The sequence below is a fragment of the Sander vitreus genome, chromosome 16 (assembly GCF_031162955.1).
Source record: "Sander vitreus isolate 19-12246 chromosome 16, sanVit1, whole genome shotgun sequence".
NCBI lineage: Eukaryota > Metazoa > Chordata > Actinopteri > Perciformes > Percidae > Sander > Sander vitreus.
In genome coordinates, this window is record NC_135870.1 from 30273974 (window position 1) to 30295493 (window position 21520).

The window sequence follows — 21520 nt, forward strand, 5'->3', positions numbered from 1 at the left end:
GCACAATACAAAAACATGAGGATGAAACCCACTGAGCAATGCTGTTATCCCACTGCTAACAGAGCAGAGACTATGACATCTTCTGAACATATTTAGAAAATGAAAGTTTATAATGTGATGAATACAAGAGAAATACAAGAGAAATACAAGAGAAATACAAGAGAAATACAAGCGCCGTATTCAGTCTGGAAATAGCCGATCTGAGTGCGGTGCCTGAGTAGTAGACATAGTTTGTTGGTACTTGTCAGCTGAGGACCTGAATCCACCAGTTGTCCCAGCAGACTATAACAGTCCGTCCACAAATGAATCAATGTTGGCCCTGCTCAGAGACACAGTGGGTGGATTGTAAAGTCTGATGCTGGCTCGTAGAAAATGACTTCCTGTAGCCCAAACTTTTCCGAGGCTCTTTGCAGAATCTGACTCCCATCATAGGCTCCTCTGCTGTCCCAGTACAAAAACCATGCACTGTGCACTCATAACACAGTCCAAGTCACCTTTTCAAAAACGTAAGAGCAATGTGTGAATGACTGCATTGAATGTTGCTTGATATTGTTATAAAGTCTGTGACACTAAAAGATAATACTGGAGAACTGGACAACACCATCATCCCTGACGTCCTACATCAGAAGCTCACCCAGTTCTCAGTGCCTGCCACCACCTATCAGTGGATCATCAGCTTCCTGATTGACAGGCAGCAGCATGTCAGACTGGGGAGCATCTCATCCAAAACCCAGTCTATCAGCACTGGCCCACCACCCACAGGGGTGTGTCCTCTCCCCGCTGCTCTTCTTCCTCTACACCAATGACTGCACCTCAAAGAAGCCATCTGTAAAACTGCAGATGACACCACTGTCATTGGTTTGATCCAGGATGGTGATGAGTCTGCTTACAGACAGGAGGTGGAACAGCTGAGAGTTAAACCCCAAGAAGACTGTGGAGATGGCAGTGGACTTTAGAAGAAGTCCCCCCTTGAGCTGGCCTTCCCTCCATCCAGGACCTGTACCGGTCCAGGGTCAGGAAAAGGGCAGGAAAAATCTCTGTAGACCCTCACATCCTGGTCACAAACTGTTCACCCTCCTTCCCTCTGGTAGGAGATACAGGGCACTGTTCTCCAAAACCAGCCGACACAGAGACAGCTTCTTTCCCCAAGCAGTCACTCTGCTGAACACTCAGAAATAGCCCCCACCCTCACACTGAACAAAGTCGATCAACACTGTTCTGCTCATCTACCTCATGTATATTTCAATCTTACAATTACAATATTGTTATTAATATATGACCATTGCACCGAACTGCCTTGTACTATATTTATATTTAAATCTTAAATCTTGGACTATACTGATATTGCACCATTTCTTCCCTCTCTTCAGTTGCTACTGTATATTTTTTGTAAATTTGTAAATTCTAGTGCAGTGTTATACCGTATACGTAACAGTATTTTTTTATATTTCTTAATGTCATTTCTGTTTTTTATTCTTATATGTTAAGTGAGTGTTGTACTTGAGAGCAAAGATGAACTATCTTAACTAACAGTTTTCTATTATTGAACAATTGAACATTGAATTGAATATAAAATAATAATAATAAATAAATAATAAATATATTTTCTTTCAACTAACACAAAGAAGAGTGTCGATTTGTGATATGTCGCAGCCTTTCGCGAATGTGTGTTGTGTTGATATTGCGATGACGATTAACAAAAAAGATATATTGTGCAGCCCTGGTAATAAAACCTAATAATAAAAAGTATCTCGAGTCAGTGTGGCTGCAGGCCAGCATGCTGAGCTGCTGGCTCAGTGTCGGTGATGTGCAGGAAGTTGTGCGGGTTAAACCAACTGATCTGAACTTGTTTTCAAAGGTGGCTCTTTGCTGAGGTCATTCATATGTAATGTTTGTGCTGGGTTTAGTCTCCCAGGCCTGACTTGAGCCTTAATCCACAAAACAAACAGTCTGAGCCCAAAGCTGTGGATACACACACAGTAAAGGCCTGCATGCTTACTGAAGATAGACACTGACTCAAAGCCGGCTGCTCTGTCCTATTCTGTGAACACTGGACTCTGTGAGTCGTTATGCTTTTGATCACCTACAATCAGATTGACATGGTACAGGTAATTGAATCGAGCTGCTCATTGTGGGAAGAAATAGTGCCAATGACTCCTGTTGTCCACATAATTCTTATCAGCACCTCTTCAATTTAGATGCTGCTGATCCAGAGCAAGCCCACTGGTGCCTTTGATTTTGACCCAGTAGTGAACTGTTCCATCTTATTGCATACCACCACATACTAATGAAGGTTCCCATGGGGCCCTATCTTGCACCCAGCGCAATTGACTTTGTACACCGACGCATGTATCATTCCTATTTGGCACCCGACGCACAGCGGACTTTTCCCTCAACAGACTCACGTCGGCAAATTAGGGAATGAACTTGCACTCCCGGGGGCGCTTCAGCAAAAAGAGGAGGCGTGTTCCGGCGCTAACGTTCCCTAGTGCTATTTTGCAGTTTCAGAAAACAGTTCTGCCACAGACCAGGAAAAACTTAGTCTAAAGTCAGCGGCGCCTTATTCAGATGCTATTTTAAGGGCGCATGCTTGGCCGTAATGTAGAGTGTGCACACCGCGCATACACTTTGCTTCTCTTCTCTTTGATACTTGCGTTTCAGATCATTAAAATAGGGCCCATGTTGTGTTTATTTCAAGTATCAGGCTTTGATCCCTTCTCTTCCTGTCTGGAAAGAAGGTGGATGCATGTTCCTGTCACTTAGCTGCCACACCCACCAATGTCATCATAGCAGGGTAAATCACAGGTCAGCGCCATTCAGACTGAAAACAAAGCAAGGACCGTGTTGTTTCCGGAACGTGAGTACAGTCCTATAAGTTTGAAGGTTTATCAGGCCTATCAGGCCAAAACACTACACAATGGTTTATAATCTCACATTGCCAGACCTTTCTCCACAGCGCTGCAGTAGTCTGGCGCAACGGAAGTGCATTTCCAGGATAAAGTTTTGGTTGTATCAGGGCCTCCGTAGATGGCGTGCGCGCTACCAGCATGCACGCATTGTTCGTTGCAGTATTCTCCTAAACCCCAGTGGGCATACAAACAAAATAATCGGTGAATAAGCAAGAAGTAGAAGAAAAGGACAAGAGAGTGGAAGTAAAGGAAAGCAGATTGCCTGGCAACAGAAGTAAACACATCTATGATTTACACCGACATACCGCCAAACATTACATTTATGTAATTATTAACGTTACTGTCGCTTATCTCCAAGTGGAAATGACTGTCTGCCTCTCAATGTTACGAACACTCCTTCTACAAGGGAGGATGTCCACATGGCGATACATTGCTAATTGAAATAGCTCATGTAACTGTATTGTATCAACAGTTAACATCATTTAATATTTTATGTAGTGTTTTATTTTGCGAGGAATTAGCCTTTCCAGAGCTCGCCTCCCCTCGTGCAAATGTTCTACCAAAAACAACTTCCTTCCATCAGGAGCGTAGCAACTATTCTGATTGGTTTAAAGAAATGCTAACAAGCCAGAGTGTTTTGTTTTTCTCCAATCCTAGAATGTATGTGTGGTGTAGCCAGACCTTCCAGCGCTGACACAGCACTCTGGCAATGTGAGACTAGGAGGAGCCCCGCGCCGGATGTCTGGTTTTAAGCTGGCAATGTACTTCTGTTGCACCAGACGAAACACTGACACCGGATTTTACTAACTGGAAAAACTTTTCACTGCACCAACTATGTCGTATTCCCAGGAATGTGCGTTTAAATGTATTTGATGTTGCATTGCAGCAAAAGCTGAGCCTGGTTCAACTTTTTTTGGACGGCCCTTTGTTTTTAGCTGGAGCCCATGCTGGCAGCCCTGAGTTAAAGAATATCATCATGACCCCAGTTCATGCAGTGGCTCTCTGGCAGCTGACCAGCACTTAGCAGTGTGCTCCTCCTCATGCTGTGTGACCTTTTAACATTTCATTCTACTGGAGTTTAACTGGAAAAAGCACAGTCCTCCTAAACAATGAGTGGGGGGGAGTGATGGCTGCCAACTGCTGCCTCTTTTCCTTTCTTAAGGAACACGGTGTGGGTCGATCAAACTGAGGCACAGGTCGAGTAGTCTTCGACTAAATTCTGTCCCTCTTTTAGTCCGGATGTCCGTCCCCTTCCTCTGTCTCTGTGTTGGCGTTCTAACCTCTGGTGGATTTGTGAGGACTATGGTTAACTGCTCCTCAGATCTCTGCAGGGTAAATCCAGACAGCTAGCTAGACTATCTGTCCAATCGGAGTTTTCTGTTGCACGACTAAAACTACTTTTGAACGTCCACATGTTCCACCAAAACAAGTTCCTTCCGGAGACTATTTAACAGAGGCACCGTGGCTCTGTCTGGAGCTTAGCACCGCCCAAGAAGACTGTGATTGGTTTAAAGAAATGCCAATAAACCAGAGCACGTTTTTCTCCCATCCCAGAATGCTGTGTGGACTAGCCAGACCTTCCTCCACAGCGCTGTGGAGGAAGGTCTGGCAAAGCGGGACTACAGGTCGAGTGATGTTGTGATATTATTCATTAATGTACTTCTTCTTCCAGTCTGTAGCTGTGTTCTGTTCTCCCTGCTCAGGGAATGTCGGTTAAGGGAACGTCCCTCGACAATATTCATCCATTGGGAACACGCTGCTAAGTCACCAACTCAGATACCACTTTCGCTATGCGTTACCACGGTAACGTAAACACATTGGTTGCTGCTACTGGACATATTTAACACTACTGAACTAAAATATTACTATATACTGTATATAGCCTACTATAGTAACTTGTGAATAAATGTGATTTGATTAATTTACAAGATGTACGGTATCATTCCAGTGAGGCGCAATGACTAATGGGTAATCTAGCTTTTGAACGTCCGGCGAAGTGATGACTCATTGTTCAGTTCTTAGCCACACAGTAGGGCATGTTTGCTCCCTTTGGTTTGGAATCTTACTTAACATGGCTGAATACCCCGTGCAGTCCATGTCACAGGGAACGACTAGGTGATCTGAATGCACTCAGTAAGAAACTGCTTTAATGATAAATTATTGTCAAACATTTGCTGGTTTCAGCTTCTCAATTCTGGGCAGTCGTTGCTTTTCTTTGTCATGCATGAAAGTAAACTTAATATCTGTAATTAAATGAATTAAAACAGGCATTTTTCACTGACATTCTACAGATAAAACAATTCCTAAACTAATTGAGAAAGGCATTGGTAAGTAAACAGCAAAGTAAATGTATACCAGCTATTGCTTTAATAGACAAAAAGGCATTGTAGTGCCATCAAAATGAACACTCAGCCCGAGTTAAAAGACATAAATTGAGTTATATTGTTGGCTGATGAGATAAGCTCCCTGGAAGAGGCATTCAGAAACAGTTGGTCTGACTGAGGACATGAATCAGCATTCTTTCCAGTTCAGAGCAGGCCTGTCCAAACCACCGGCTAGTGTCTGACTGCTGGTAGAGGAATCTATTTCAGCCCCGTAATGGTGAGTCAAACCCTCAAGAGAGAGAGAGCGAGAGAGAGAGATGTGCTGCTACCCTCATGGTTTGGTTGCAGCACAATATCTTCACCATTTCTAATAGTCAGTCAAAGCAGGGGAGGTATGAGTGTTAGCTGACATGTCATAGCATGCCCATTTTAGCTCTGGGCAGGCACTTCTAACACCACAAACACATGAATCTGCACTTCTAAACGTCTGAGGATATTTAGTAACTACAGTACAGCCATTTCCTGCATACCAATCTTCAAATCCATCGTCACCACTACAATACAAACCTCTAGCTAGTGTCATTAGGGAAAGGGCAGCTAGCTGGTAGTTCTACACCTGAAACCACAGGATCATTCTAAAACCTTAACATAATCCAAAACCAATTATAATCAAATATAAGCAAATATAATGCACGAGTTGACCATACATTTTATGAATGAATGACTTATTGTCATTGCATGCTCACATACAACGACATGTTTCTGTCTCATAAAAGAAAACTGTTGCCATTCACTCTGCTCAGACACACACTCACATACTCGCACATTAGGATCAAAATAGCTGTTAAAAAGATAAAATATGATAAGATAAAACACAAATCTGTCAAAAAGTATTTGATAGAGTGCATATGCAGTTATTATTATTATTTGACATCTTTTTCAGACTTAAAAGCATTGACAGGTAACTCAATAACCCACCTGGTATTGTATATTATATTACTCACATAATATACTACATTATATCACCAGTTGTAAAACGCTCAACAATCAACAGCTGAAGAAGCTTTACTGGGGGATGAGTAAAACCCAGAACAGGGTTTATTGCTAGACGGGGTAAACCAGCCCCATCTGCCGGGGGTTTGATTCCTCCCTGCAGCTCAGGCTGGAAACCTGTACATGTATCTATCTTGCTTCCGTTACAATTTTGTGGGGACCAATCACAAACTGGCTTATCCACCTGGCGTGCTATTGGCGGGTTTAACACGATGACTATAGAGAAGCAACCAAGCATGACGGCCATCGAAGCGCAGCAGCCCATTGATGCCGCTGTCGCTGCTACGTCACCCGGATGGTTGGTCTGATTGGTTGAAGGACTATCCAATTGCGTACAGAGTCATTTGAACTATGCCCGTTGATCCCGCCTCTTGTGCAGTAGAAAATACAGAGCAGACTCCCCAGACTAATGTTCAATCTTAAAAGATTGAGCTTGGTCTGCTGATAGCCAGACTAGAGTTTTTGGACTCAGTAAAACCTTCCTAATCAACCAATCACAGGCCGGAGCTCCCCAGCAGACAGCCAATTTTGTTAATTAATAAAGTAAGTAAGACAAGAATCAATGAGGAAATGTAACCATCACAGATTCTTCATGTTTTAACAATAAATCATTTGGAAAAACTACTTCATTTTACCGTATTAAAGCAAGTTACATATACTATTATTTATCAAGTATTGCTATTATAATTTGCTTTCACATTAAAAGACATACCCAATTGTACTGTATTAAAAACAGCTGTGTTTACAGTTATTCAAAACATTTACAGTGTGGCATGACTAAGTTTATGTTACAGCAATAATTTGGCTGAAGGTTGTTTTTCTTCTGAATAATAACAGGAGGTAAAAATAAGTTAAAAAAAATAGTGACTGTACTATTTTGTGTCATGTTACCATAACTCAAGTCTCTGACACTACACTGCACAGTTTTAAAGACCTACTCTATTTTTAGCAGCCAATTGAAAGCCCTCTGATCTCCAACACTGTGGACCTGAGTAGAGGCTGTACCCGTGCTGCGAGGCATACTGACCACGGGCACCAGCTCACTAACATCACCACCAACCAACCATCCCTTCTGTCAGCTGTACAGCTAAAGATGTCATTTTGAGAATGTGTGCGGCTCTAGTATTCACTGTGATGCATTGTCCTTGTCAAGTCAAAGAAAAAAAAAACTTCCAAAACCAATGAAAATAACTCTGACATTGGATGGAAGTAATGTGCAATAATTCCAAGTTAATGAGTTAAAACACACAAAAAATACCAATAGCCTTCTGTAATATCATTAGGACGTCCCTTTCATATGTATATGATATGGCAATTTTGCAACAACGTAAAAGAGTCCGATTTGTGCCCAATGTCATTTCACAAAAGGTTTTACTAAAAATCTGAATTTAAAATATCCTGTCCTTTTATATCAGAGATCTTCAACAGGGGGTCCAGGTCCCCTAGGGGGTCCTCAGAGTCAATGCAGGGGGGCCTCCAAATTATTATCAATTTTTGAACGTGTTTCCCAAAATTAAAAAGTCTGAACATGAATCCAACATATTATTAGCAGATATAAATCCCAACTGCTGACTGGCCTATAGGTAAGGTAGTCACTAAGGTAGCCATGGACAGATACAGTTCATCCTGAGGAGTCACTGTGCCATATTAGTATGTTTAACATAAAAACGTGATTATAAAATCATGCCAACAATTATTATGTTAATAGCTTAGTATTCTATGCACTAAAAAGGTATGTGTAAATGCTTTACACATTATTGTAGGCCCAGTTTAATATGCAACTTCATTTTATACAATATTAGTAGTGGGGGGTCCCTGCTCTTTCTCTGTTTCAGTTAAGGGGTCCTTGGTTTAAAAAAACGTTGAAGACCCCTGTTTTATATTATTAATAAACATAATGAAATGGAAAAGAGGCATACAATAATAACCACCTTTGCTACCCCACAAACACTTATGTGGTTGACAGTTACTGTTTGCATCATTTGAAAGCACATATAAGAACAATAAGACTAAACTAAACAGCCGAGAAGCGGGTGACGCTGCTGTAGTGGTTTGAGAGGGTTCCTGCTGTGAAAACCTCATTAGATTTAAATGCATTGTAAGTGATGTCAAGCTGACCACAGATGCTGTTCTCTGTCAGGGGCATTACAAACACTACAAAGACACTACTAACTCTGTTTAGCCACATTCTGGGGTTACAGGGTGGGAGTGGTTCAAACTTCAGATCTCTTATTTTTAAAATGTTCCTTTCTGTTGTTGTAGGACATGTATTCACACACACTCTGACAAACATGCTAATGTATAGAAGGTGTTCACTTACGGTTCATCTGGGCCATGTGTGGGCATCTGTCCTGTTAGTCCAAAATAAAAACATAAATAAAATTGTTAACAAGCACATAATTCATATTTATCTTTATGGCTCTGCTCAGAATCTATTTGAATTCTGAAATGTTCTAAGTAACTTTGCTGAAGTGAAAACACAAAGTGAGAGGGTCAAAGTTTATGATGAAAACATGGACAACAGCCAAAACAAGTTGAGGTCTATTTTAATGTCCCCAGTGTTAGCATGGTTAGCATCGCTAACCCTCTGTCCTGATTGACAGGTCCTAAAACATCCCCTGCTTTATCCTCTATTTTAAAATAAATGGGACCATCATTTACTAAATGAACGTCATGCTGTGTTGAAGAAGACTTGAAACTAGCGATTGAGACCATAAACTCATTATGAAAATGTTTTTTGAGGTAATATATCCAGTGAGAAGTAGTCTCATTTTCTCATAGACTTCTATAGAAACAGACTTCTTTCTGGAGCCAGTGGAGTCTCCCCCTGCTGGACTTTTTAGACTCGGAAGTTGCTGCTTGGTGTAAACAGATATTAATCAAAAACGAGGAGTGTTTCACTTAACTCTGAATAATAACTCAGTCAATGTATAAATATAATTGTGAACCTTACCTAGTTTGACGTACAGGACGCCTGTGGCAGAGATGACCTTGAGTGAGTTGGAGGCGACGCACTGGTAATAGCCGGTGTCTGTCGTGTCCAGGTCCTGGATGCGGAGCTTGGATCCCGCATCGGTCTTGCGGATGGTAATGCGTCCCTGCTCCTGCACCACAGGGGCGTCGTTTTTCAGCCAGCGGATGGACGGTCGTGGGTTTCCCGTCACTTTGCAGTGCAGCGTGGCTGTCTGGCCCTGGAAGTGGGTGATGTTGTTGACCGGCTCTTGGAACTCCAGGAAATAACCTGAAACATAATGGGTTAAAGGTTAAAGGAAGCATGACAACTGAGAAATAGGCAAAATGGGGTCTTCAGAAACCCTGTTTCATTCATGTTTCACAATCATTGGCTCATTCTTCAGCAACGTCCAATCATGTTCATGTAGGTGTACAGCGCCGTCATTATAACCTGCCATTTCCCACTATCACTTTACTGATGCGCTCATGCCAACAGATTGCGGTTTGCTGCTACAACCTCCTCCTTAAGGCTGCATTTAAACAAAATCAGGCGTTGCAGCGACCAGCTGACAGAGTGTTATTTAAATGGTCCATTTGTGTCTCCATTGTGTTTTGTCTGATCGCCGGTAGGTTATGTGATTGGCCAACGCAGCGTGACGTCAAGTTGTGTTTCTCCAAAAGTTCATTCTGTTTCAACTCCCACCGCAGGGCAGCTGCATTTTTTCGGCATCCCCTGTGGCCCACCACCGCTGCGGCCTAAACGCACTTCCCACATTGAAAGGAATTGGAGAGCCGCCGTTTCCTGATGTGGTGTGAATGCAGTTCTTTGAATATAATTGAAATGAAACTATTTGTGAGCTGTTTTCAAAGATTTAATTTTCTTCAGAGTGAACCAGTGAGTGTCATACACAGGGTTTCTTGACACTTACTGGTAAACAAAATAGAATAATGACCACCTTATTCTTTATCCAAACCACCCGGGTAACAGCCTTTTCTCCCTGCTGAGGTCAGAAAGAAGGTACCGGATACACCAGGCCAGCACAGAGAGGGTCAGGGAGAGCTGCTATCCTAAGGTCACCACGGTAGGTCAGACGTTGCATGTCGTATCATATTAGGATGTGTATTGTAGGCCAACTGGCAGGTTTATCAGGTGCAGAGAGACTCCAATATAAACAAAGATTTGTGGACAGCAGACACAGGGTGTCTGTGTATGCAGACCTTTTTACACTCAGCTTGTGTGGTCACTGTCAGTCAGGGCTGTAGTCAAATACACCTTGGTCGAGTCCAAGACGAGTCCAAGACCGAGTCAAGACCGAGTCCAAATGAGAGACAGTCAAAACCGAGACAGAAAAAAAAGAATCCTCTTCAAGACCACTTACTTACCTGTTCATAATTTATGTGATGTGAGAGACAGTATATCTTCTATATTAAGATTATCTTTTTGCTTTATTATTATTTGTAATGATAAAAAGCAAGTGCACAGTAACAACACTGTAGGATCAAATTAGGCCATATTATTTAGTATAACAATTTCACTTAACTCACATAAAGCTAAAGTGCAGCTTCATATTTTAGATGTTGAGTCTTTTTATTCTGGTGTAACAAGAACATTCTGGACTACTGATGGAAAATAACAAGCAACACAGGTGTCTCTAAAAAACTGATATGTTCCCATTCTTGAACTTATCACTTGTCCTGAAGAATCAGAGTACAAAGAACTCTGACGTTGTGTCTGTGGCCAAAATCAAACTGACTGATGTCTGATGATTGAGGTCAATAACGCAGCCAGGCGTATCCCAGGCGACCAATGTAAATGCCTGCTTAGATGGATTCTGAATTAAACTAATACCTGTTTTCTGAACAAGCGTAACGGAATGGAAATTTGTCTCCCCACTACTTAATATGTAGCTAATAATTGACCAGACATCGCATCATTGGATCATCCTAAAGCTGAAAGAAACCAACTCCAAAAAGCACTGTGTAGTATTCACTGTTGGTGTTCATGTAACCCAAAAGCAGTGAACACAACAGCTGTGCATGCGGCTCAGGAGCATGTGCACGTTCCTCAACGTGCACAGAACAATTACACACAAACTGATCACTCGCTGGTCTACACAAATAAACCAGTCAGTTTAAATCACAGCATCACTGAGACACAGGCTGGAGTTTAACTCAGTCCCTTGAGATAGAGGCAGGACCTACTGGACAGCTGGGTGCACACTGTAGAGCATGATGGGAAGGGTTTGTGTCCTGAACTTTTAATGAAGCTTGCTTGTAAAGACTTAAGACTAAAGAGTTTCCAGTGTTGACATACTAGGATCAACCAAACATAATGTAATGTAGTGGTCTCAGATTCAGTCTGACTGTTTAGTCAGTCAGGCTAACAGTGCTGATCAAAGGGTTGTGATAGGATCTCAGCACGGCCGAGCTGACGCTGGAATGTTTGGAGATATTTGGCCAGCCATATAAACACGCAAGTCTGTCCCTGACTGGCTGAGTGAGTGAGTGAGTGAGTGATGAAGATACACCACAGTCGAGTGCTGGAGTTTCTCCATTGGCAGTTGCTCTTTCAAATAGGCTTTCAAACTGAATAGTGTTTCCACTGGTTATAGATAGGGACTAAAGAAGACAGGAGACTTCAGTTAGGGACAGATGAGAAGAAAGGAGGAAAGGAGGAAAGTGTCCAGGGGAGCAGGAGAGGAGAGGAGAGGAGAGGAGAGGGGGGGAAGGAGAGGAGAGAAAAAAAGAGAGAATGATAAGACAAGCTTCCAAAAAACTTCTAAACACAGGAAGACTTGATGGGACCCAAATTGGCCTGAAATGCCAAGGGGCAAGCCTTAGTTGTACTAAAAAACAAAATGTTGCCTCCATTGTCATTACTATATTCCTTTTAAAGAAACATTGCCCAGCAAAACAAACAGGAACGAACAGTCCTACTATTATACTATTATACTATAACTATTCGACTCAAACGAAGCTTAACCATGTACACTTTAAAAACAAATATTTCTGGGAGCACACAAAATTGAAGATGAACATTTAATATCCAGGACTTCACATTCTAGTCTCTACCACTGATGTGTAACAATTTGGCACATTGACCAAGCATGGTTCAGCCATATTGTAAGTTTCCACCCTGTCTTGTTACGGTACTCTTGACTCTCTGCTAGGATCTGTTATGCAGATTACTGTATAAGGAAATACAAAGGAATGGTTGGGGTGCAGAGGCATTGATAAACACACTCAGAAGTCCCCTGGCTCTTAATACCATCTGCATTGGGAGCAGCAGCCAGGCTCTGGCGTTTACGCAATGGAAAAAACAGAGCTTGGTGTCCAGCCGAGCTGTCCACAGAGCAGGCTACAGATGAGGGATGCCACCACGCAGCTCTTTAATTATAACGTATTCATCCTTCATTTAAAGATATACTGCAGGAAAGGAAAGATGAAACAGCTGACGTGCAGATCCCAAACAGCTGGAATGTTTTTAGCAGCAGTGATTAAAGGAATAGCACTGAGGACTGAACTAACCATGTGTGATGATACCGTCTGTTTATGTGCACGTGAGTTAATAAAAAATTCAATGACAAGAAAAATGTTGCTTTGCATTCAGTATATGTCATGATAATATGACCACAAAAACATGTAAACCAAGGGTCTAAGTATTAAAGGAACACCCTGACTTATTGGGACTTTGTCTTATTCACCGTGTCCCCCAGAGTTAGATAAATCCAGACATAGGGCTGGGACGGTGTGGATTTTTTCAAGAAATTCCTGCGGTATCGCGGTATACCGCAACCCCCTTACGAGAGTAGCGTAAGTTAGAGCGAGAAGGGCAGGGGGCCTTAACTGAGTGACGTCAGTGCCCGTGAGAGCGAGCGGTAACGGAGAGTAGCGTATGAGTGCCGCTGTGAGGAAAAGAGAGAGGAAAAAGAATTAGCAAAGTTGATGTAAAGTGAGTTAAAAGTGAACAATAAAAAACAAGCTAGAGCTTCTCAAGACACGGTGGCTTTATCCATTGTCAGTACTGCCAGTAAAGTGAATGGAGTTACCCCCGAAAAAAAATCGGCTTAAACCTTACAACATGTTGTAGCCATAGACTGTATAAAAAGATTGCAGTACAGTGTTTCCATTTCAGCTCAATGTGAGAGTCTTTACTGAGTTTTGCTGTCATTTAGGGCCACAATGGTTTCTCTCATCTCCATTGATCCATTCCACAGACAGTTCAGAAAGCTCTTTTGTCAATGAAGTAAAATATAAATAAAATAGTTTGCAGACAATGCCGAGTGCAGCCCGTCTAGCAGCTGAGCAGACAGGGAGCAGAGAGGGCGACTCAACACAATGTCATCAGACACAACCCATGTCATTAGAATCAATGAATCCATGTCATTAGACACAACGTGCACACATGTGCAGGCCAATGTTTTTTTGCGGTGATGACGATGACGAGCTCAGACCTGCGGTAGGCATCACATGACCGCGGTATTGCGGTATTGTGGTAACCGTCTTTTATACGGTTATACGTCTTTCACGTTCTCTTCACTCATGCATCATCATTTCAATTAACTAATTTCTATATATAAATGGTGTGGCCTATGTTAGTGAAGTTAGTCCTGTGTCAGTGGTGTTGGCACAATGACTGTGACGTGACAATGTCTGTGTGGATGAGGAATTTAAAATCTGAAGCACACTGAACACTGCTGCAAAACACTGCAAGGCTATGGCAAAAAGATCTTCAACCAGGTGAAAAATGAAGCCAGTCCAGTTTAGAATCTTATGCCTGTATTTGTCATGACAGCAATCCATGTTTGTTGCCCAATTATGGCTGTATTATCAACACTCAATCTCTTAATCTCTGACAGAATGTAATGCAATCCTGCAGAGGTACAGGCAGCATGCTGCATGCACACTGGGCCCACTTTTAAATAACCCACTTGGAGATTCAGACATCTAGCCTGACAAGCCAACCCACATCAAGATGCTGGGTCTGGGAACTCACCATTGGCAGGGCTCAATCCGAGGGGCGGGATAAACGGTTGTCTTTCAAATTCCCTCTGCACTCAATAGGATAGAACTACAACCAATCAGAGCAACGCTAGTTGATAGATTAAACTTTAAACTCTGAACACATCTTCCTTTTTTAAGAATGACTTCAGTGCCGTTCTTTGTTCTTTTCTCAAAGAAAAGCTGAACTCCAAGTCTTCCAGAGTCGCGGCCAAAGCCGATTCCAAAGACCGCTGTTCTCCAGCAGCAGCAGCCATCTTCTTTGTTTTCAAGTAGAAGGGAATTCACGCAACTCTGCTGTCATTATGTTAAGCCCATGCACTCTTACACGTACCTATACTTCAGATTTGATAGACAAGACTAATACTTATCGTTTAACCCGTTTTTATTTCATGATCCATAACCTGATTTTGGCATTGCATATAGTGTACATATATATTTTGGATCTGTTATCTTAGACTTTTATATTTGCACTCTTCACACTTTGTATTACAATTGCGGCACAGCCATTTCCCTCAGGATAAATAAAGTTCTCATTTGATCTGTTTGCCTTGAAAATTGTTCTGCTTACTGATGTCATACTTCAGTTAACAATTGGGGCTAAGTGGGGTAAGGAACTTCAATACTTTGTTGGTACCTACTGAAGGCAAGGGCCAAGTCAAAAGGCACAGCAACGCCTCTTTCACCTCAGACGTCTTAAAAAGTTTGTCCGGGGGCCCAAGATGCTGTGGGCTCTCCACAGAGGCAGAATGAGAGCATCCTGACTGGATGCATCACTGCATGGTACGGAACCAGCAGGCTCCGGGACAGGATTTTTCATCAGGCAACCAGGCTTATGAACAATGACGTCTGTCTGTGACTCTCACACTCTCACACACAGATGTAGCTGCACATACACAAACACACAAAAACATGCAAACAGCATACACATTAGGGCTGTAAGTTGAATATAATTTGAATAGTAAAAAAAATCAATACTATTCGAATGCTGAAATTAATATTCAAATGTTATTTTTTTATAAATATGTTGGCTAATGTTAGCTAATCTCCCTCTTCTCGCCTTGGCCTACCTGCATGTGAAAACAAAATGCCTTTGTCATGTCACGTCTGATGAACAATTCATTTTTCATTTTATGAAGTTAGCGGGAGTGAGAAACACAAGGCATTGTGAGGTCTGAACATCACGGAGCTAACGTTATGTACAGAGTAACGTTAGTACAGGGGGAGTGACAGGCTGCGGCTGGAAATTGGATGAAGGTTGGAAAATAGTTTTAACATGACTTTAAAATTGACATCCACCGAGCCAAAATGCTTATGTTATCAATAGTTAGCTCGTTCTGGTTTCCTAACTGCGTCATGAGTTATAGGAGCTTAGCTGGGAGCTTCATGGAGACAGCTAAAGTTAATGTTAGCTGTCCTACAGCTGTCAGAGTTAGCTTAGCTGGGAGCTTCATGGAGACAGCTAAAGTTAATGTTAGCTGTCCCTACAGCTGTCAGAGTTAGCTTAGCTGGGAGCTTCATGGAGACAGCTAAAGTTAATGTTAGCTGTCCCTACAGCTGTCAGAGTTAGCTTAGCCGGGAGCTTCATGGAGACAGCTAAAGTTAATGTTAGCTGTCCTACAGCTGTCAGAGTTAGCTTAGCTGGGAGCTTCATGGAGACAGCTAAAGTTAATGTTAGCTGTCCTACAGCTGTCAGAGTTAGCTTAGCTGGGAGCTTCATGGAGACAGCTAAAGTTAATGTTAGCTGCCCTACAGCTGTCAGAGTTAGCTTAGCTGGGAGCTTCATGGAGACAGCTTAAGTTAATGTTAGCTGTCCTACAGCTGTCAGAGTTAGCTTAGCTGGGAGCTTCATGGAGACAGCTAAAGTTAATGTTAGCTGTCCTACAGCTGTCAGAGTTAGCTTCAACTTCATATATTACCTTCTAACAGCTGTATTCTCAGTAATGTGACAATCTGCAAGAAACAGGTTGCTTTTAAATCACCGTTAGCCTTTACAACAGAGCCGCTACACTACACTTGTTAGATAATATTTCATTCCAGAGTTCTCTGCTGATTTGTGTTTGTCGCTGTGTACTTGTGGTGGAATATAATGTAAACAGAGAGCGGCGTGCCAGAAATGCAATGCACCATGACGTAGGTCCCCTTCAAGGCCAGGCTAACGTTAGAAGTCCATCTAGTGGACAGAACGTGTAACAACAACCACATGCTTAAAGTGGCATTGACAATGCATAAGAGTAGTGTAAGACATATTACTAACAGGCTGCATTTGAGCATTAAATATTTGAAAAATAAAAATAATGGTATTAATTAGTATAGAATGGTATTATACAGGAAGATTGACAGCTCTAATACACATATCTAAATGTGCACATTTGCACACACACAGAGCACCTAACGCACTTTATTTGCACACACTATATGCACATTACTTACATTATTATATATTATTGAATTGCATTTGATTGTATTTTTATTGCTGCAATGTCAAGGAGCCAACAGCAAAGTATTTTACTCTTATAAAAGACTTTCTTATACTTATATACTTATATATATAATTGAGATGTAACAATAAAGGAATCTTGAATCTTGAACATATATGAATGCTGTGTTTTAAAACGACACCTAAAATAATATTTTTAACAAAAAAAGAAAAAGAATTGCATACAAAGCTCTGCAGATTTTTCTTTCCGTTCTGAAGAATGATTCCCAAATGGTCATGAAAACTATTACTGCTCAGTGCTCACTTTAGTCCCTGGAGAAGTGACGGTCAGTGCAAACAGTCCTCACATTGTACCATTCCATTTCCCCACCCTGGTATTAAACAGACCCTGCTGCAGCAGGATTCAAGCCTCCCCTTAAATTCTAACATGATTGATGCTTGTAGGCCAGAGGGCCGCGCTGAACACCCACCATGCTGCATGGCAGAGCTAAACTGAGAGGACAGGGCTTAACCAGAAGGCATAAACATTAACAAACCTGTTTCAAACCATTAATGAACTCTTTAATGCAGCTGATAGGCCTGGTTCTTGCCATGAATTCACTAACACTTGGCTTCTGGAGGAAAGACTGACTGAGGAAAGTTAGTTTGAAAATTGACTGGGAATGTGAGTGTGAACCGTTGTCTGTCTCTATGTGTCAGCGCTCATTCAGACCAAAATATGTAATCCGGCCGCCGCAGTGTGACGTGGTGTTGCGTTTTTCCAAAAGCAGAGTCGGTCTCAACGTTTTGCTGCAGGCCTGCTGCCTAAATGCACTAACCCCATTCAAAATGAATGGAAAGACCTGCGTTTGTGCCGGATCATGTAACGGCTGACGCAGCCAGTCTGAACGTGGCTCAGTCCTGTGACAGCCTGACGACCTGTCCAGGGTGGCCATGTCAACAGTTTGGTTGGGCTGAGGGGCACATTGTAGACCCCCTAAATCAGAACTAAAAACACATTTTTTGCTACAGCCTTCACCTTCACGTTTACTTAGTCTGTCCTAAATACTAAACAACAGTTATCCATGTTTACTCAGTCTGTGTGCATGGTCATGTACAGTATATGTACTGTATGTCATACATACTTTTTTATATGTATGTTTTTGTATATGTGTTGTCTCACTTCTGTATGTTTTTGTATATTTTACAAAATGCTGTTTTTATTGTATGTATTGTATGTGTCAAATATCCAGTTTGTAATGCTTTGTATGTAGTTTATCTTTCTTCTATAAGTTTGTGTGTGTACAGCCCTATGAGGCATGATTTGTGCTATTGGGCTATGATAAACTATATAGGGGAATTTGCCACCCTTACTGGCAAAATAACGTTAACAATTTGTACAGTTAATGGAGTAACATCATTTATTCAGATTAGCAGCAGGCGCTGTAAACATGTCCGACAACTCACAGACACTTTGTATGATTTACATTGGCAACAATAAGGCATACGATCTGCACATCACAACTTAAACAAAGTGTAATTAATGAGGTGTCTTAAGATTATACCTTTAACAGCTTGATAAAACTGTGTCAACATTAAATGTCAGGTTCAACACAAAATGAAGAGCATCAGTGTTTTAACCTCTGGCTAACCTGAGCAGCAGCCACCATGGCTAAAACGTCCCTATGTACTGTATATTGACACCTACAGTACAGCAAATAAGCCTGTAACAATTATTACATCATTGTCTAATTGCAATGCTTTTACATTATTTTAACTGCAATTAATTGCTAACATCCTAACGGGTATGACTGTTAACGGTTATTGTCAGTTTTATGTTCATTTAAGAAAAGAATACTATGTTTTATGGTAACAAAGAGACGTGGTTTACTTCATAGGTTGTGTATTTGTTATTACATTATCTGGGTAACAGAGATATACCCAAATTATTTATTCTAGGATTTATTCACAACTTTAATTTGTTTGCAAAAGTTTTTTTTCATTTGACTGAAAGAGACAGTTATATTGTTAAAAGCAATTATTTCTGAGACAATTAATTGTACAGCAACATTTGGAATGGTTACAGCTCTAACAGCAACCTATATGTAATTACCAGAAAATCCAAAGGAATACATTTGTCACACAACTGCCCACGCTATTTAGTGGTGGGGGCGATCGGTAAGGCTCCAAACATGGTCCGTGCAAGTGCAACGCAAATGTCAACGTCCGGCACTACAAATGTGCGACCCTGGTGAACATACTCTACATGCCCTCCAGGCAAGGAATTTCTGACCACACCATCTAAATGAAGGTTCATCGTGTGCATGATGAAGCCAAAGCTCATCAAGACGTGCCCCCACCCTTAGTCTCACTCCCTGGGTTCCTTGACGCCTCCAGGCAGATCCTTAATGACCCCATTTGACCCTCCATTAATCCCCTCGCACTCCCCCAGCCCTTCATCCCACCCCCGACCCCCTTTTCCTCAGTACCCGGCCCCCATTCATCCCTAAAACCACTCCTCAAGGGGGCGATACAGAGCGTTTCAATAACCAACAAACCGAGAAATGTTTCCCTTACCTTCAGCTGTGGGTGCAGCTCCACTCTGAGCTTCAGCCAGACCATCTGTATCCACTGACAGACCTGGATCAGCTGCAGAATCACACATAGAGAGAATTCAAGAGTTAAAACTATAGCCCAAATAAAACAAGTCAAACTTGGTGGTGGAGATCCCTAGAGGCTGCACAGTTTATTATGACAAATACAAAAGGAACTACATAAGGAACATTTAGGCTTGGCCGCAGTGAAGCTACAAATTAGAAGTCTGTCCTCAGGGTGGTGCTTGAAAAGGTCATTGGGCCATTAATATTAAGAGTTCATCTTCTTGGGAGCATAAACGTTCTTGGCAATTGATCAGAATGTATGTAATATATATGTAGTACATCTATCTACATATGTCTAACCCATCTGGACAGAGTGAACAAGTGACAGAAAACATCATCTTTAGGGCACCAGTATAGCCACTTTTCGACCTAAAAGCCCAGTTCGACCGAAGGTACTGGGGTCTTTTAAGTCCACAGAACTATTTTGAGGGAGCTAGAAGGTTCCTTCAGCCCATTGTTGTGTGTTTCCACATACATCACTATGAGAGTACTTCCTTGTTTTATGAATAAAGCGGTCGGCGACGGTCATCCCTGCAAACCCCATACTGAAGATTCCTGTACTGTCTCCCTTGTCCCCAGAACTTAATTGAGACCGTGGTCCCTGCAGTCGAAATGCAACGAGTTCCTCAGAAGGTCTCCAGGTTCTAGAGAAACGCAGCTAAAGTTTCTGGACTCATCAGGTAGTTACTATAGGGCTGTGCAATTAACCACATTTTGATCGCAATTTGGGCTCCTAACAATCACTACAAACAACGGAATCGAGAAAAACTGTCATTTTGCACATTACGTTTTGCAAGTAAACTCTTATTTTAGTGAAAAAAAGTTCAAACAGGAAAAGTACAGAGGGAAATTTCACAGTTCAATGTGTTTTCACTGTTGATTTGTTTAACAGTTTCACTGTTTTTAAGTTCAATAATTGCAATATCTTTCCAAAAGACAATGAGCGATCGTGTTTAATAATCGTGACTTTAATATTGACCAAAATAATAGAGCAGCCCTAAGTTACTATTATTGATGATAAAATTAAAAATAAAGAAAATGGTGATCGGGACGACGCTATTTTAACAATAGTTCTAATGTATTGTAAATGGTCACATTTTTGAGTAATTAATGTTACAAAACGTTTACACTGCCATGTGTTTCAGGGATAAAACATGAGACGCTACTTTTGCTAAAAAGAAAGTTGGAAAAGCCTGAGCCCTGGTAACCAGACCTCTCCTTCAAAAGAAAGCAAAATGGTCTGATGTGTGTGGAGGTCTGTATGGTTATAACATAAGTTCAAGTCAGACTTCTTCAGTGTTCATCGCTCAGGAGGTTTTCATCAGAAGCCAAATTAGCCAAAAAGGTAAACACTGAGTAAAACAGTTTCATGTTAAAAAATCTCATCCAGACATCCGATAACTAAAATCCTTCATATCTAAAAAGGGTCTCTTAAAAATGTGGCTTTAAACTGGATAAAAGGTCAATCTAGGATAGCGTCTGACCGACACAAAGGGGATACGACGCCATCGACAGGCGACTAAATGTAGCAGACTGTTAAATTAAATAAAAAGACAGATATCTCTGGGTTTGAACACTGTTGGAAACATTTGGAATTATGTAAGTACACAACTCAATAAAATATATAACGTATCTAGTCGTTTTTAGTGTTCTCTTCCACTTCTCTCAGTTCGGCTGTGAGGCAAACTGGGTCTTTGCTCTGATTTACACAACACATATGTTTTTATGAGCAGCATGTGTAATGGATACTCTGGCTGCTCTGTTTGATTGGGCCTGGCTCTCTCTCTGCAAGCTAATCAGGATCAGACGCATGCGAGCAGACACAACGTATAGCTCGGTTATTAACTCGACTTGACTTGGCATTGGCTCCTGCCGTCCCTGTGATACAGACCATGTGCTTGACAGATGTGGGTGGTGGAGGAAATTGGTGGTGATGAGGACTTCAGCGAACAAAACCATACAGCATTCCTTTCAGGAGCCACACTTCCCTTGGAGAGATTGGAGTTTAATCCAGCCATAGATGTAGGCAGATATGGAGACAGGTCTCCTTCAGTATAAGAAGGATGGATTATTTCACTAAATATCTGCATCAGATGCAGATGTTGGATTTGTATTCACCCAAGACATGTCAAGCATAGTCTTCGGAGATATGTAGCAAGTAGGTTGGACCAGTCCTAACTAGACATGTTTGCAATGTCTTCT

At 41.6% G+C, this 21520-nt stretch overlaps 1 protein-coding gene across 1 annotated transcript in view; it reads right to left on the reverse strand.

Moving 5' to 3' along the window:
* ror2 (receptor tyrosine kinase-like orphan receptor 2) overlaps positions 1 to 21520 on the reverse strand; it is a 58802-nt gene that overhangs the window by 15383 nt on the left and 21899 nt on the right. Inside the window, exons 2-4 of the mRNA XM_078272027.1 lie at positions 19236 to 19307; positions 9240 to 9527; positions 8607 to 8637 (exon numbers count right to left, since the gene is read on the reverse strand). Coding sequence (XP_078128153.1) covers positions 8607 to 8637; positions 9240 to 9527; positions 19236 to 19307 — 391 coding nt within the window. The remainder of the gene's footprint in view (positions 1 to 8606; positions 8638 to 9239; positions 9528 to 19235; positions 19308 to 21520) is intronic.